The 15,831-nt window shown below is 57.0% G+C and overlaps 1 protein-coding gene across 1 annotated transcript; it reads left to right on the forward strand.

The window, feature by feature from the left end:
* The first annotated feature begins 1,060 nt into the window (after positions 1-1,060).
* LOC111148510 (ribosomal protein S6 kinase like 1) lies at positions 1,061-15,088 on the forward strand. Its single transcript, XM_022505119.1, has 10 exons — positions 1,061-1,327; positions 2,154-2,278; positions 3,134-3,226; positions 9,867-9,914; positions 10,282-10,414; positions 11,174-11,782; positions 12,157-12,246; positions 12,410-12,492; positions 13,633-13,728; positions 14,009-15,088. Exons 1-10 carry the CDS (start codon positions 1,063-1,065, stop codon positions 14,117-14,119), a joined length of 1,653 nt encoding a protein of 550 aa, XP_022360827.1. The 5' UTR covers positions 1,061-1,062; the 3' UTR covers positions 14,120-15,088.
* Positions 15,089-15,831: the final 743 nt, after the last annotated feature.

Consider the following 15,831-nt stretch of genomic DNA (forward strand, 5'->3'; position numbering starts at 1 on the left):
TGGGCGGAGCAAGAAGGGTGCGGCGTCCCTCCCTTCATCCCCTAGCCGCATCCTGGCCAGGGTTCAGCTCCCCGCTTGGAGATGTGGGTTTCCCTCCCCGCCCCATCCTGCTCTATCGAGTCCCTTTCTCCGCAGAGCCAGAGGTGGCCTAGTCTTGGAAGTTCAGGCCCTGCCTTTCTCAATGGGGCCTTAGAGAGCACAGGTGCCACTGAGGCTGGGGTGGGGTGGAGGAGGCAGCTCTGCTGGCCGCTCTCAGAGTCCCTTCCTTTCCTGAAGCCACTGCTCTTCTCCCTTTGGCCACTTGTGTCACACTGCTCCGGGAGCAGCTGCAGTCAGGCCCTTGGAGGCCATGTGGCCTCCTCGTTTACTCAGCCAGCCAAGAGGATAGTGCCGCTGCCTCCCTGGGGCAGGGTTGGCCCTGCCCTCCTTCCTCCACCTCCATCCAGAATCTGTCCCTCCATCAGTTCATCTGCCCACAGGTTTAAGGCCAGGCCTTGTGCCCAATGCTCTGCGAGGGTCTCTGGGGGGTCCTCACTTGCTGACCTGGGCACCAAAGGAAATAGAAATAAAGCAGGGCAACTCTCCTGTTCAGGGAGGTGCCACTGAACTGAACCCTGAAGGATAAATGAGATTCCTGTAGGAGGAGTATGACCAGGAGAACAGGCAGGATGGAGGGAACAGTATGAGGAACAGCCTTGGCATGTAGTCAACATATGTTTACCATGTGCGAGACACCAGTTTGTCTTGAGACCCCAGGAAGGACGTTCTGGATCACAGATATCCTCAGCTCTCTCCGGTGCTCACGAAATACCTGTTGATCTGAATTTGAATTGAAAGGAGGAGCCCCGAGCATGTTATTATTCTATTATCACCATGTAGAAAAGGTCTGCCCAGTAAAGGGATGTTCCCTGCACCAGCTCTGATCCCTCCAGCCGCTGGAGGTGAACATTAGTCTCCCAGTCTCCAGTGGAGGAAAGCAGGGTACAGATGAGGGTGTTGTTCCCAGCCGTGGCCTCCTTGGGGCGTCTGTTTATTTCAGGTCACCAGCACAGGGCTGCAACCATGAGCCTGGTGGCCTGCGAGTGCCCTCCGGGACCTGGCCTGGAGCCTGAGCCTTGCTCTCGAGCTCGGTCTCAGGCCCGCGTATACCTGGAGCAGATTCGCAACCTGGTGGCTCCTGGGGCCCCTGACATGACCAAGCGTGACTACCTGGTGGACGCCGCCACGCAGATCCGGCTGGCCTTGGAACGTGATGTCAGTGAGGACTACGAGGCCGCCTTCAACCATTACCAGAATGGCGTGGACGTGCTGCTGCGCGGCGTGCACGGTGAGGGCCAGACCGGCCAGGGTTGGGAGCCACTGCAGAAGGGTCGGCTTGGGGCTCAGCCTGTCCTCCGTCTGTCTGTGCTGAGTGGGCGAGCGGGGCCTCTGGGAAGGACGCCTGTGCGAGCCGGTTCCTATATGCCAGACCCTGGTCTAAGGGCTTCCCTCCCAGTAATGGGAATAACTCTATGCGTTGTCGATTTCGTATAGAGGAATTACTTTTATTCCTATTTTCCAGATGTGAAAACTGAGGCACCAGGCAGTTAAATTACTTGCTTCAGTTTCCATAGCTCTCATTGGCAGAGCTGAGGTTTGAACCGTTGGGGCTCCCGAGAAAGAGAGAGCAGCCTGTTCAGGGCAAAGTGAGGCACTGTCTCTCCAGGGGAGAGGCTGGTCCTGAGGCCAGGTGCCCCTGAGGGCAGTGGGGGTCGGGGGTAGGTGTCAGTAGGAGTCAGGCCCTGCTTCACAGGTCCCACCCCTCTGCCACAGACCCCCCCACCGCCGGGCCTTCCGACTGCCCAGTGAATTCGTTCCTCTTCCAGTCACCACTCTGGCCGTTTCACACTGGGTGTCAGAGATGGCAGAGGGGTGTTTTCTGGGAGCTTCTGTCTCCTTCTCTGTAAACGGACATGGAAATCCCCACTCTGCTCCTTTCCCCAGGGTGTGTCTCCCACCCAGAGGAGGGCTGGGGCGCCGAGTGGGGGCACGGTCTGCAGACCAGCCTCGGAAGCAGGCGCCCTCTCTGCTGGAGAGCAGAGGGCAGGCGGCGGGAGTGGGAACCCCAGCCCTCCGGGGCCAGGGTGGATCCTGGTGACCCCCTTACCCCACAGTCGACCCCAACAAGGAGCGATGTGAGGCTGTGAAGCTGAAAATTACCAAGTACCTGCGGCGGGCCGAGGAGATCTTCACTTGCCACCTGCAGAAGAACCTGGGTGGGGGAGCCAGCCCTGGCACGGTGAGGAGACCGGCTCCCCAAAGGCCTGGGGACTCTGGGGGGAGAGAGCTGAGCCCCACTTCCCTACAGGCCAGAAGGCTGTCACCTCCTGTCTTGGGCTGCGTGCCAGGGACAGGGCTGTCCCCCTGCTATCCCACTGGCTCCCCCCATCTCCCACACCCAGCTAGTTCCTTCATCTTCAGACACTTAGTGAATCATCTCCTGGCCAGTCTCACCCCCGCACAGGGCGCGCACACACACACACACACACACACACCCCTCCAGACTCTCACACATGGCTCGTACACAAGCTCCGTGTGTACACACTCGAAGTTTCCCCTGTCTGGTGAAGTTTGAATGGCCTCAGGGAGCACAGCTGACCCTTGAATGGGTTTGAACCACATGGGTCCGCTTACACTCGGAGTTTTTCGAGAAATGCACCACAGTGTTGGAAATGTGTTTTCTCTTCTGCGTCTTATTAGGCTGCTTTCTCCCAAAGCAGGTGCCTGGGCCACATGCCATGTTCCCTGAGACCCACATGGGCCCGGGTTATTTCCCCACCCCTGGGAGTGGCTGCCTCCTTTGGGTGGGGCTTTCAAGACGGGATCTGAAGCCTGAGGACTCCCTGGGTCCTGGAGGGGGGGTTGGTGGGGGGCGGGGGTGAGTGTAGAGGGCGGTGTGGCCACCCGGGGCTGGGGAGGGCCCGTTGCCAGTCAGGGACAGCTTCTCCCTCCCTATGAGGCCTGGGCTCCAGGGACCTCAGGTCTGCCCTCTAGTGCCTCCTACTGTCCTGACAGCTGGAGGAGGGCCTGGCGAGGAAGCGGTGCCTGAGGAAGGCTGGGCCCTGAGTCTGGGGTCTGTCTCCCATCTCTGCAGGGCTTCAGCACACTGAGGCTCCGGCCCATCCGCACACTGAGCTCTGCCCTGGAGCAGCTGAGGGGCTGCAGGGTGGTCGGGGTCATCGAGAAGGTGAGTGAGCCGACGGCCCCGCTTCTGGTGCTGAAGGAGATGGAGTAGGCAGACAGGGGTGGTGGGTGGGGAGAAGGGCTGGCAAGGGGTCAGCGGGGCCCAGGGGAGGAGAGCAGCTGTGTCCAGGGCTCCCAACCCTTCTCTCCCCCCAGCACACATCAGTCGGGTCCTGGAAAGGAAAAGGGGAGCAGAAGAGGCAACAGCCCCTTTTCCATGGCCTGGAGCTCAGAGAGCCACTCCCTCAGAGATTCAAGACAGAAGCCAGCAAGGCAGTCCCCAGGGCCCCCGCCAGCACATACTGCCCCGCTCACTCCCCTTCTGCTTCCCCACAGGCCCCCACCCACTCTCCCTCTGCACCCCAGGCCTGCAGGCCTGCTGGAGATCCCCCCACTCCCTGAGTATGGTTGAGGAGTTCCTGTGGTGGAATTTTACATTCCTCTCCTAAAGCCTGTCCTGCAGAGGGTCCCGGCGCCCAGAAGGGCCTCCACAGTTCTGCCCATCCCCTGCCCTTCCCCTGCCCACCCTCATCCTGACCCCGCCTGAGGCCCTTTTCCCTCCTGTGGGGCAGGCAGGGGGATAGGAGCCAACATTCCAACCTGAACGTGGGACACTCATCAGAGCGGGAGAACCAGAAGGCCAGACAGTTGGGTCAGATGAGATCTGAGCCAGTATTCGGTTGCCCTCTGCCCCAACCCAGGCCACACCTGAGCAGTTGCTACTCAGTTGCTACGTGGTTCTCAAACTGCTGTTCATCGGAATCACCTGGGGGAGCTTCCTAAAAAGAGATGCCTGGGCCCCACCCCGGGCCCGTGGAGTCAGAATTTCCAGGGCTGAGCTCAGGCAGTCTGTAATTTAAACACGTCTTGGGGGATTTTCCGGGCCTGGGAGCCCATAGAGGACGCCTGCTGCATGCCCAGTGTGGCCACAGCAAACCCCTTCACCTCCCCGTTGGTTTCCTCATCTGTAAGCCGGGTAAGAATCCTCCCCCGCAAGGGGGCATGTGGGAACTAAAATGAAATAATTTTTGGGAAAGGCCTGGCACACGCTGAAACATTTGATACGTGTTTGATGGTTCTAAATGCTAGCGACAAGGGCGGGCGGGGAGGCGTGCAGGCTTCCCGTCCCCCAGCCGCGCTCCAGCTGCTTCCCTGGGTCTCTGGAACGGGCCCCAGTCAGTCAGCCAAGGGCCGGCCGGCTTCCATCTGCCTTCCCTCCAGCGGCACTCGCTGGGCTGTGCGGGCCCCGGCCAAACACAGCGGCTCCCGCAGACCCACCAGGAGGAGACAGCCGCCACCTTTTCCTCACGTGGGATCCCACTGAACCGATAGGCGGTGTGGACAGGGGGCTTCCAGGTCCAACTGGTGTGGGTTACAGGGAGTTACAGTGACCCGACTTTGTTTTTTTAATTATCGGAGTTTGCCGAGCTTTGGGGATGCAAATGTATACCGTGCTGTTTCCGAGAAGGAGGCCTGTGATAGAATTTCCCGAATCTGTCTGACCCCGGGACACATATATGCAAAGCATTTTCAGAATCCAATATTCTGAGGCCTGTGCGTATGGAAAGCACACATTAAGGCCAAGCCCAACCATTCTGTTTTGAGATTGTCTTTCTTTCCTTACCCTTACCCTTTCTGGGGCACTCGGCTCACCTACTCCACCTCCCTCCTGAGGTCCTGCTTCCCTTTCCAGGGGCATTTCCAAGTCAGGAACACCATGGTCCCCAAATTAGGAGAGAAGTTAGCCTTGCCCCCCCCCATCCCCACCCCCCACACCCCCCCGACCCAGATCCCTGCAGCTAGGCCTGAATGTGCTGCAGGGGCAGATCCTGGCAGGAGGGGGCAGCACAGGCGAGCAGCCCCTTTGGGGGGGGGTTGCAGGGCTGGGCCAAGGGCCTGCTCAGGAAGCCTGGAGTTCCCCCCTCACCCATGCCCAGTTGTTAGGTGAACTGGCTGGAGAGGGATGCCTAGGGGCTAAGGAGGTACTAGCAGGGAGAGGGGGTTGCTGGGAACTTGAGGGGTGGGGAGGGGCAGGGACTGGATAGGTCCCTGGCTAGAATACCCAGGGGTTTGCTCTCAGGGAGCATGGGGGGCCTGAGAGATATCACCACGTGTTTGCTGAGCCTCATGTAGGTCCCAGGCATGGGGAAGAAAAAGGCCATCCAAGTCACTTCTTGTTATTTTGGCTCAAACACAGGGGTGTTTTTTAAAATTATCATTCCTTACCAACATTTGAAAATTGGCAGGTTTCACATAGAAGTCCAGATAGCCTGCTTCTCCTGCAAAATTGGAAGATCTGGAAATGCTGGCTCATATTCTCGTGTGGCAGCAAGGGGTCGGGGTGAGGGGGGTTGCTGGTTTTAATGGGACACTGGTCCTTGGGTTTGCTCCTGTCCCTGCCCTGCCCTGCCCCCTTGGTTCCCGTCCCAGGCGCCTGTAGGCCTTGGAGTCAGAGAATCTGTTTGGAACTTCTGGACTTGGTTGCTCCATGAGAGAGAAACCTCCTGGGATTTTGATACTTTGGCCATTTTCAAAGAAAGGGTTGCTGTGTTTCACTGAAGTTTTCATTGTTCCGCGTCCCAAGATCTCAGTGGGTATCTTAAAGAAAATCCCTTTATGAAAAGGTGAAAAAGGGGTGCCCAGAACTACCTTCTACCTTCCAAAAAGCAACACTCATCTGACATGAGTAAGGCACATTCTCATTTGCAAAACTGTTGCATTAAACCCTCCAGTTGCCCCAGGGAGAGAGCACTAGACTGTGCAGCCCCATCCACTAGTCATTAGCCACATAAGACTATTGAAGTGAAGATTAGTTAAAATTGAATATTCTGCTTCTCATTCACACCAACCACGTTTCAAGGGCTTGAAAGCTTTTCGTACAGTTAGTGGTTTCTCTGTTGGACAGTGCAGATCCATGTTTCTTTCATGCTCTATTGGACAGTGCTGCATTTTTTTTTCAAGATTTATTTATTTATTTGAGAGAGAGAGCGAGCACATGCAGGGATGGGAGGAGGGACCCAAGCAGACTCCCCACTGAGCAGGAAACCCAATGCGGGGCTCAATTCCAGGATCCCATGGTTATGACCTGAGCTGAAGGCAGATGCTTAACTCACTAAGCCCCCCAGGTGCCCTTGGGCAGTGCTGCATTTTAATAATTGTCTATATTATAGAGAATGAAATGGAGGTTCATACGGTAAAGTGAATAGCTAGTGCTCTGTCCCCCATAGCACTGAGCAAAAGAGAAGGATTTTTTTGTTTGCTTACTTAAAGGGAAAAATGCCCCTCTGCTCTTCATATACGAAAGAGGGAAGAGTTTAAAACGGTATATATATTCCACACCATCCTACCTAGCTCTAAGATAATTGCTATTAATGTTTTGGTCTAATTCTTTCTAAATAGTTAGGGGTCTGTGTGTATGCATGCATGTGTGTATTTAAAATCTATATATATATATGTATACATATGTATATTTGTGTGTATATATATATATAATTAAACACACTTGTTCCAGTATACTGATCAAGTTTTAAATCTGGTTTCCCCAGTCTTCACCGCTGGTTTTTTGGACTCTCTCTGAGAGGACCTTGGCCAGGGCAAGGTGGTAGGGAATCCCATTTGGCAAGGGATAGCGGGGAATTATCCAGGGTGTCAGTATTTGTGGGAAACTCGGTTCTCCTAAATGACCCCAGAATTTTCTTTCTTGCTTTTTCAAACGTTGCCCAAATTTGGTCAAGGAGCTGAGACCAGGCTGGGTTCCATCTCTGGCTGTTAGAGGAGAGCCCTCTAGTGGTCAGAAGGCAGGCGTCACTGCTGCCCCAGGAAGGACACTGACTGGGGAGCGCGCTGAGGCCCAGAGGGGAGGGCAGGTGCCCTGGTCACCCGGCTGTGCCCCCCTTGCAGTTAGGTCTCCAGGGCTCTGGGATCAGCCCTGTCTGCATTCAGATCCTACGTCTACCTCCTTTTTAGCAGTAGGACTGTAGGTAACATAATCTCTCTGAACCTGAACTTCATCAATAGAATGGGTCACTAATGACAACTTGTAGGGCTGTGGGGTTAAAATTAAGTAATTTCTATAAAGCATTTAGTGCAGGGTAAGTGCTCTGTAACCAGCATGGGGCTTCCCTACGACAATGTTAGGAACAGTCACTACAGATTATTGAGGGAGGCCATGTGGCAAGGCAGGGACAGGCCACCGTTAGACTTGTCTGCTGGAAGAGGTTCCCCCTACTGACCTAAGGGAGGTATGGCCGTGATCCCATTTTGCAGTTGAACAAGGTTCAGAGAGGCAGTTTGTGTGGCCAATGTGGTAACTGGCCTTCTCCTGGCCTTTATAGGAACAAAGGGACTTTATTTTTTTTTTAAGATTTTATTTATTTATTTGACAGAAAGAGAATGAGAGAGAACATAAGCAGGGGGAGTAGCAGGCTGAGGGAGAGGGAGAAGCAGGGGGAGCCTGACGCGGGACTCAACCCCAGGACCCTGGGATCATGACCTGAGCTAAAGGCAGACACTTAACTGATTGAGCCACCCAGGTGCCCACAAAGGGCCTTTTTTTTTTTTTTAAATTGTGTTGTTAGTCCCCATACAGTACATCATTAGTTTGTGATGCAGTGTTTCAGGATTCATTGTTTATGCACCACACCCATTGCTCCATGCAATCCGTGCCCTCCTTAATACCCACCACCAGGCTCACCCATCCCTCCACCCTCCTCACCTCCAAAGCCCTCAGTTTGTTTCTCAGAGTCCACAGTCTCTCATGGTTCATCTGCCCCTCCCATTTCCCCCAATTCATTTTTCCTTTCCTTCTCCTAATGTCCTCTGTGTTATTCCTTATGCTGCACAAGCAAGTGAATCCATATGATAATTGACTTTCTCTGCTTGACTTATTTCTCTCAGCATAATCTCCTCCAGTCCCATTCCTGTTGATATAAAAGTTGGGTATTCATCCTTTTTGATGGCTGCGTAATACTCCATTGTATATATGGACCACATCTTCCTTATCCATTCATGTGTTGAAGGGCATCTTGGCTCATTCCACAGTTTGGTGATTGTGGACATTGCTGCTATGAACATTGGGGTACAGATGGCCCTTCTTTTCACTGCATCTGTATCTTTGGGGTAAATACCCAGTAGTGCAATTGCCGGGTCATAGGGAAGCTCTATTTTTAATATCTTGAGGAATCGTCACATTGTTTTCTGAAGTGGCTGCACCAACTTGCATTCCCACCAACATTGTAAGAGGCTTCCCCTTTCTCCACATCCTCTCCCACACACATTGTTTCCTGCCTTGTTAATCTTTACCAGTCTGACTGGTGTAAGGTGGTATCTCAATGTGGTTTCGATTTGAATCTCCCTGATGGCTAATGATGATGAACATTTTTCATGTGTCTGTTAGCCATTTGTATGTCTTCTTTGGAGAAGTGTCTGTTCGTGTCTTCTGCCCATTTTTTAACATGATTATCTGTTTTGTGTGTGCTGAGTTTGAGGAGTTCTTCATAGATCTTAGGTATCAGCCCTTTGTCTATAGTGTCATTTGCAAATATCTTCTCCCGTTCTGTGGGTTGACAAAGGGCCTTTCTATTTACGGCTTCAACAAACCAGTAATGAGGGAAGGTGGGCATTTGTAATTCCTGTTTGGTAGATGAGAAAATCAATTCACTTGCCCAGGTTTTAAGCACAGTGCCCCTTTCCCACCCCAATCCTAGGTTGCAGCCTTTGTGACTGCCCAGTGGCCTGGCTTCGGGGGGACAGCGGGGCCCATCTGCCACCAAGGGGGGGTGCCTCCAGGGCAGGCAGCCAGCCAGCCAAGGAGGCAAGCATCAGGGTGCTGGGCTTGCCCCCACATGCCCCTCACCCAGCCAGATCTTCAGCTTTCCTGTCCCGGCACGCTTCTGCTCCCTCCTGTGGCTGGGGTCCACCCCTGCCCACCACAGAGACGAGTCAAGGGCCCCACTCCAGACAACACCTGGACCCAGCCATTGGCATATTTCTGCCTCAGACCAAAAGCAACGGGAGAAGGGGGCTGTTCTCCAAAGACGCCTCCAGAGAGAAAGACTATTTTAAAAAAGAGGAGGGGCAGGCAGGGGAAGGGACCCAAATGAGCGTGCCAAGCCTGTGTGTGCCCAGGCACGACCCAGCCCATGAGTGACCTTGGGCTACACTCTCAGAGCCTTAGCTGCTTCACCTGTCAGAGATCAGAACAGGTGACTGGCTCTGAGGTCCTGCCCAGTCAGGACACCCTCAAACCCCGCAGGAGGGACGACGCACCACACCCGGGTGAGGGGTCTCCCTGCTTCGTGCAGGACTCTGGGACTATGGAGCTGGACAGGGGAGTCACTGCTCTCACGTTGCTCCTAGCTGAGTGGAGAGACAGGAAGTTAGACCCTGTGGTCGGAGGGCTGGCACCCTCACCAGAGGGCTGGCACCAGAGCTAATGCCGCAGGTCTAACGAAGGGGGCTGAGCAGGGCAGGGTTGGCGTCAGCTCAGTGGGGGGCCAGGAGCACACTCTACCCCACTATAGCCTGCTCTCCTCCCTGCCTGGGAGTGAGGTGGCCTCGGTGGAGGAAATGGGGGGCTGGGGCTTGGGCCCTGGAGCCCCAGGAACTAGCCTGTGCCTTGACTGGTGCCTCCTGGACCTTGGCAGGTGCAGCTGGTCCAGGACCCAGTGACCGGAGGGACCTTCGTGGTAAAGGCAGGTGCCATATTTGTCCCCTGCCATCCTGCATTTCCCCGGGGCTTCTCACTGCTCTTGGAAACGCCTACCCCTCTGAGGAGCCTCCTGCCCAGAACCAGTATCTGGAGACCAGGCTCCCTCCAATCTAAAAGCTGAGCATGTCCCCTGCCTCCCAGACAGACACACGTACTGTCTCTTCCTTGTTCCGGAGGGTGGAGGGCCTGGATTCTGAGGTGGGAGCAGGGGTGAGGGCCCGGTCAGGAACTGGAGGGAGGCGGTTGCTCCCCGGGGTGGCTTCTAACCTCCATCACCTGTTTGCCCCTAAAGCCAGGCTAGGACGTCCCGTCTGGTCTGGGCCGCGCTGACCTGCCTGCCCTCTCCCCAGAGCCTGTCCAGGTGTCCTGTGGCGAACCGGGAGCGACTGACCATCATCCCGCACGGTGTCCCCTACATGACCAAGCTGCTTCGCTACTTCATGAGTGAGGACTCCATCTTCCTGCAGCTGGAGCATGTGCCAGGTGAGGGGACCTCGGGGCTGTGGCCTGGCCTCTTTCATCTCCGTGAAACACCAAGCATGAGGAGGGGGTAATGCGCTAGAGGCACGGTGCTGAGCAGCGGACCCAGGTTTCCTGGGGGAGGACAGCGGGACCCGGATGGGGCAGGGGACATCTTGAGGAGGAATTTCATGTCCTGGGCTGGGAGAGAGCATTGATGCAGATGTCCCCTGTGCCACCATTTCCTCCAGTTTGGGCTCTTTTCATTTTTCTAGTCAATGCCCATTCTCTGGAGTGGCCACATGGGACGGTGGTGCCTGAGGTAGTGAGGACAGCAGTGGGGCCATGGAACCCATTACCCCTAGTACAGTGGTTTTTGTTTTGTCTTGTTTTTTTAAATGAGGGACATGTCCTTGGGCCATGACATAGAGTCACTACAGGGCCATGCCTGGCCTTTTTTACTTGGTTAAATTTCATCCTACTGTTCTCCCTAAAAAGTAAAAAAATTATAATATTTTGAGCACGGGTGAACCTACCACACAAACCAAGGGTAGGAATAATAATTCACAATTCCCTTGGGGTTACGCGCCAATTTTGTGCCAGCTTGTGATGCCGGGTCCCCTCTGGGCGAGTCAGAGGGAGAACAGAGGGCATTCCGGGCTGGTGAGGGAGGGGCACAGGTGAAGACCATGGTGGATAGCGGGGAGGCAGGAGTTGGGGACCTGGGGTCCATGCTCCTCTTCTCCCCTGTCCCCATGCTCACTGCTCCTCTGCACGGCCCAGGAGGCACTCTCTGGTCACACCTGCTCTCCCAGGAGCAGCCCCAACAGTCTGGGGGCAGATCTGGCTCCAGCCCGGAGAGGATGAAGGCTCCACTCACCACACCCCTCGGCCTCCAGACCCCAGCACTGCTCCCCCAGGAACGCACCCACCTGCAGGACAGAATCATTCTGGAGCCTCCACGGACTTCCCAGAGACTTCCCCTAGCCAGGGAGACCCCGCCCGTCACGCCCCAGAGGGAGGCTGAAGGCGACCCCTCCGCCAGGACCCATACTTCCTGCCCCTCGGACTTTCCGAAGGCTCCAGGTGGCCACCCGCACCTCCAAGCCAGGCGTCGACCAGGCCAGAGCTCGGACGTGAGGCCCTCTTGGGGGCTCCCTTGGGTTCATCAGGGGGCCGTCCGGGTGCTGGGGGCCTGTGGCCGAGGCAGGAGTCCGAGCTGCCCCTTAGTGGCTAGGGCCCGCCCAGGGTCCGGCTGGGGCGCCTGGAGAGTGAAGGAGGAGCAGGTGAAGCAGTGGGCGGCGGAGACCCTGCTGGCCCTGGAGGCACTGCACCAGCAGGGGGTGCTGTGCCGAGACCTCAACCCCCGGAACCTGCTCTTGGACCAGGCAGGTAGGCGCCCAGGCCAGGGAGGAGGGATCAGGTTGTCCTCACCCCACCCCCAGACTGAGGAGGACAGGTCCTCAAAGTCCCAGGGACCCCTGAGGCCGTCTGCTTCCCCTGCCTCCCCCGGCCTCTTCATGCGGGACCCCGCCGAGTCTAGTCGGCCAAGGTTGAGCCTGAGTCCCGGGCAGCGGCTCGTAGGAATATCGGTTGTCCCTGGGCCTTAGGGGACCTAGGGAGGCTCTGCCCAGTGCAGCCACTGGCTCCTGCTTTGGGCCTGTGGGGGAAGCCCTGGAGTCCCCTTCCCCATGCCACCTGCTCCAGGACGACTAAACACAAGTTTTCTTCCCCTTTTGTCCTCCCTACGCACGCTGACTGAGAAGGTCACATCCGGCTCACGTATTTTGGCCAGTGGTCCGAGGTGGAGCCCCACTACTGCAGGGAGGCCGCGGACAATCTCTACAGTGCCCCAGGCAAGAGGGGAGGAGGGGCTCTGGGGCCTGAGGTCTTGGCTGCCTCTGTGGGTGGAGCCATGGGGCTTAGCACGGCAGAGGGAACGAGCCGTGTCTGGGGAGGAGGGTAGAGAGACCAGCCCTGTTGGGTGAGGCTGGGACACGTGTGTTCTTATTGCCACAGAGGTGGGGGGGATTTCTGAGCTGACGGAAGCCTGTGACTGGTGGAGCTTCGGGTCTCTGCTCTATGAAATGCTGACGGGAACCGTGAGTAGCTGGGCAGGGAGTGGGGCCCTGGGGGTGTCCCAGACTGCAGGATGGGCTCAGCTTTGTCCAGCCAGCCAGGGTCGGGGCTGAGGCTACCTGGTTTTCCAAGACCTGGCTGTTCCCCCTCCCCGTCCCCCATAGCTGCCCCCACAGGCCCTGAGAGCCCTGGGAAGCCGCTCCCGCCCGGGCCATGGGCACATTGAGCGCACCTGCCACCCTAGCAGCTAGAGCTAGTGAGACCGTCCTCAACTTAGGTAAATGAGAGTTGAGTTGGGATAGTCAGGGAAGGTTTCCAGAGAACACCTGGGTGTTCCGGAGGGAGGCTGGGATTGGACACAACCCTTCATCCCTGGAAGGCCACGGCATCTCCCCCCCCACCCCCAGCCATCTGGGCTGTAAGGTCCAGTTTTGGCCGAGGGACGGCGGGCTCTGCCTGTGTGCTCCTCCGTGAGCACAGCATCACACGGGGGCTGGTTAGGCCAAGCAGCAAAGGAAAGGCCAGACTACAGCTGAGCAGGAAATGACGGGGGCGGATGAAGTGTGTCTGCTAGAGAGTCTCTGAGAGCCCCACGGGTGGGGTTCTCTCCCCTCCGCCTCCCACCGTCTCTCTAGCCCAGGGCTCCTGGCCTTCCTCCTGCGTCTTGCAGCTCTGCCTGACCCCCGACAGTCCTCTCCGTGCTCCAGCACTGCAGGGTTCTGGGGCACAGGTTGCTCCTGCCTTGGTCCTGACGGTGGCATTCCATGGCCTGCTGTGGAGATTTTCTTTCCATAAGGAGACAAGTTCCGGTATTGTTCCTGACAGAGCGCCTGCCCCGAATGCGACCCAAGATGGATGCTTCCGGCGGGCGTGGAGCCAGGGAGCCCTGGGTTCAAACCCTGAACTCAGCATAAGTCCCTTTACCTCCCTGAGCCTGCTTCTTGACTTTAAAATGAAGGTCCTAGAACTTATTTTGAGGGTTGTGGTGGAAATTACGGACAAGGGATGTCAGGCATCTTCTGCCACGCGGCAGGTAGTAGCTCCAAAGCAGAACACCACCCTCCTCCTCATCCCCATGGGCCGTGACTCAAGGGGAGTAAAGCCTGGCTGCCGCTGGCACGGACAGACATTGCTGGGGTTGACCCCCTCTCTGTCTTTCCCAGGCCCTGTCGCAGAGCCACCCCTCAGGAATCCAGCCCCACACACAGCTCCAGCTGCCTGAGTGGCTCAGCCGCCCCGCGGCCTCCCTCCTGACCGAGGTGAGCTACGCTGGCCTAGAGGCAGCAGCCTCTAGGGTGGGAGGGCAGGAGCTGGGAGGGCACAGCCCTGGCACCACCAGCAGCCCCACGGCTGCCGTCTGCGGGTGCAGGGGGGGAATGGGGACAACAAATCTGCATATGCTGGTATCCCAACAACACTGGGGTTTCGTGGGCCGGGAGTGGCGGCTAGGACCCCCACCCCGCCTCCCGCCCCAGGTCAGCCCAGGCCTCAGCGAAGGGGCTGGGAAGGCCCGTCAAGCCCACTGGGCTTTTTCCACAGCTGCTGCAGTTCGATCCTGCCCGACGCCTGGGCGCCGGAGGTGGTGGTGTAGACAAGCTCAAGGCACACCCCTTTTTCAGCAGTACCCAGTGGAGCAAACTGGGGGGGTAAGAGGGGCCAGAGTGGGTCATGGAAGCTGCTGGACTAGTCTGGATTTTCTCTCCCCTCTGCCTGTCACCCAGAGCAGGCCCATCTCAGCAGTGACCCTTGGGCGAAGAAGGCAGGGCAGCTGCCTCCCACCACCGCTCAGCACCACTCTTGGGCGTTGTTGTAACCATCACCACTGCCCAGAAGGGCCTGGGCGGCCTCCAGCCAGCTCTGGAGACCCTTTCTGGTCACTGCTAAGGGGGAGGGACAAGGAGAGCTCACCCGGCTGGGCAGCTCGGACCCCTCCGCCCATCTGCTCTCCATCCACCAGCCAACAGCTCTCTGTCCCTTGACCGCAGACCTGCCGGGCTACAGGTGCCTTCCGCAGCCTGAGCTCTGAGCTCCTGACGGCCTGCTGAGTGGACTGCAAGCTCTCGTGACTCAGCAGCTGCTCTGTGCCCCATGTGGGACATCTCTGGAGACTCATCTGAGGATACGGGTCCACTGGCTCAGTGGACACAGACCAGGGCCACCCAGCCTGCTCACGTTAGCCGTGTACCTAGGGGGCCTCTTCCCGCTCCCAGGCTCTGCCTGCATGGGGTGGGGGGCTGGGAAAGCGGGGAGGCAGCTGCAGTGGACAGGAGGCGAGGTGGGGGGGGATAGGATGATCCACTCCCCACCCTGACCATGCCCCCTACCTTCGTGTTTTCAGATGGGAAAACAAAGGCAGGCAGGAGACGGAAATCACGATAAGTATAAGGGGAGAGGGAGTCACTTAGTGCCACTTAGTCATTTTGAAAACAGAGTAAAGGGCTCCCTTCCCCAGCTAGGCCACCAGAGTGGAAAGGGGAGCCTGCCCCATGGGCCTCCAGACTGGAGCCACTACCACACTTTGTACCCATTACAATTCCCCTCTCAGGCATTTGTCCTATTTACCATTTTGCATTTTCATCTTGAGGGTCCATTCAATTCACCGTCCACTGTGACTTCACAAAACACATGGAATGATTGCCTAAGCTTTTAGCCAGAACCAAAAATGTTTCTGGTCCCTGAGGAACCAGGGTAAGTAGTTACCTCAAAGACAGTCCCCTCCCAGGTTTGGGGGCCCTCTGATTCCCCTGGGGGCTCACCGTGTCACCGGGGTGTGGCACCTAAAAAGGAAATTTCACCAGACCTCTGCCCCCAACCTCTTCCCTCCAGTGTCTCACCACCACCACCAGGGGGCGCCTGGCACTTCATCAGTCTGGCTGTGAAGGCCCAACTCTAGGGGTAGGGACCACTCCTGCAAAGGGCAGGCTCGGGGAAACAGACTGCGCGTGCTTTCCCTGGGGCTTGCCCATACCTCCCCACCCGGTCCCCTAATAAAGCCTGCCATTGCCTATGGTGTTCTTGCCTCCTGAATGCGACCAGAGCAGTGCTGCTGGAAGGAGAGTGGAAGGCTCCCTCAGAGAAGCTCTGTGATAGTCATGAGCTTGGGGTCCACTAGAAGGTACGAAGCAGGGCTGATAGTGAAGGGCATGCCAGCCTGTGCCCTGCACAGCTTTGAGCTGAGAGGAAGGGATGGCATACAGGGGGCTCTGGAATCTGTGGGAAATAGAGAAGTCTTAGAAGGGGGGCATGGTACCTGGGGGGAGGGGGGAGACAGGACAGTAGTCTAATCCTCCTCACAGTGAGCCCAAAGATGGGTGGTGGCTCCCATTAAAGACATTAAGGGTAGGGCTGGTCAGAGCTGGGGG

The sequence above is a fragment of the Enhydra lutris genome, unplaced genomic scaffold (genome assembly GCF_002288905.1).
Source record: "Enhydra lutris kenyoni isolate GAN:26980312 unplaced genomic scaffold, ASM228890v2 scaffoldscaffold20, whole genome shotgun sequence".
In the NCBI taxonomy this organism is placed as follows: Eukaryota; Metazoa; Chordata; class Mammalia; order Carnivora; family Mustelidae; genus Enhydra; species Enhydra lutris.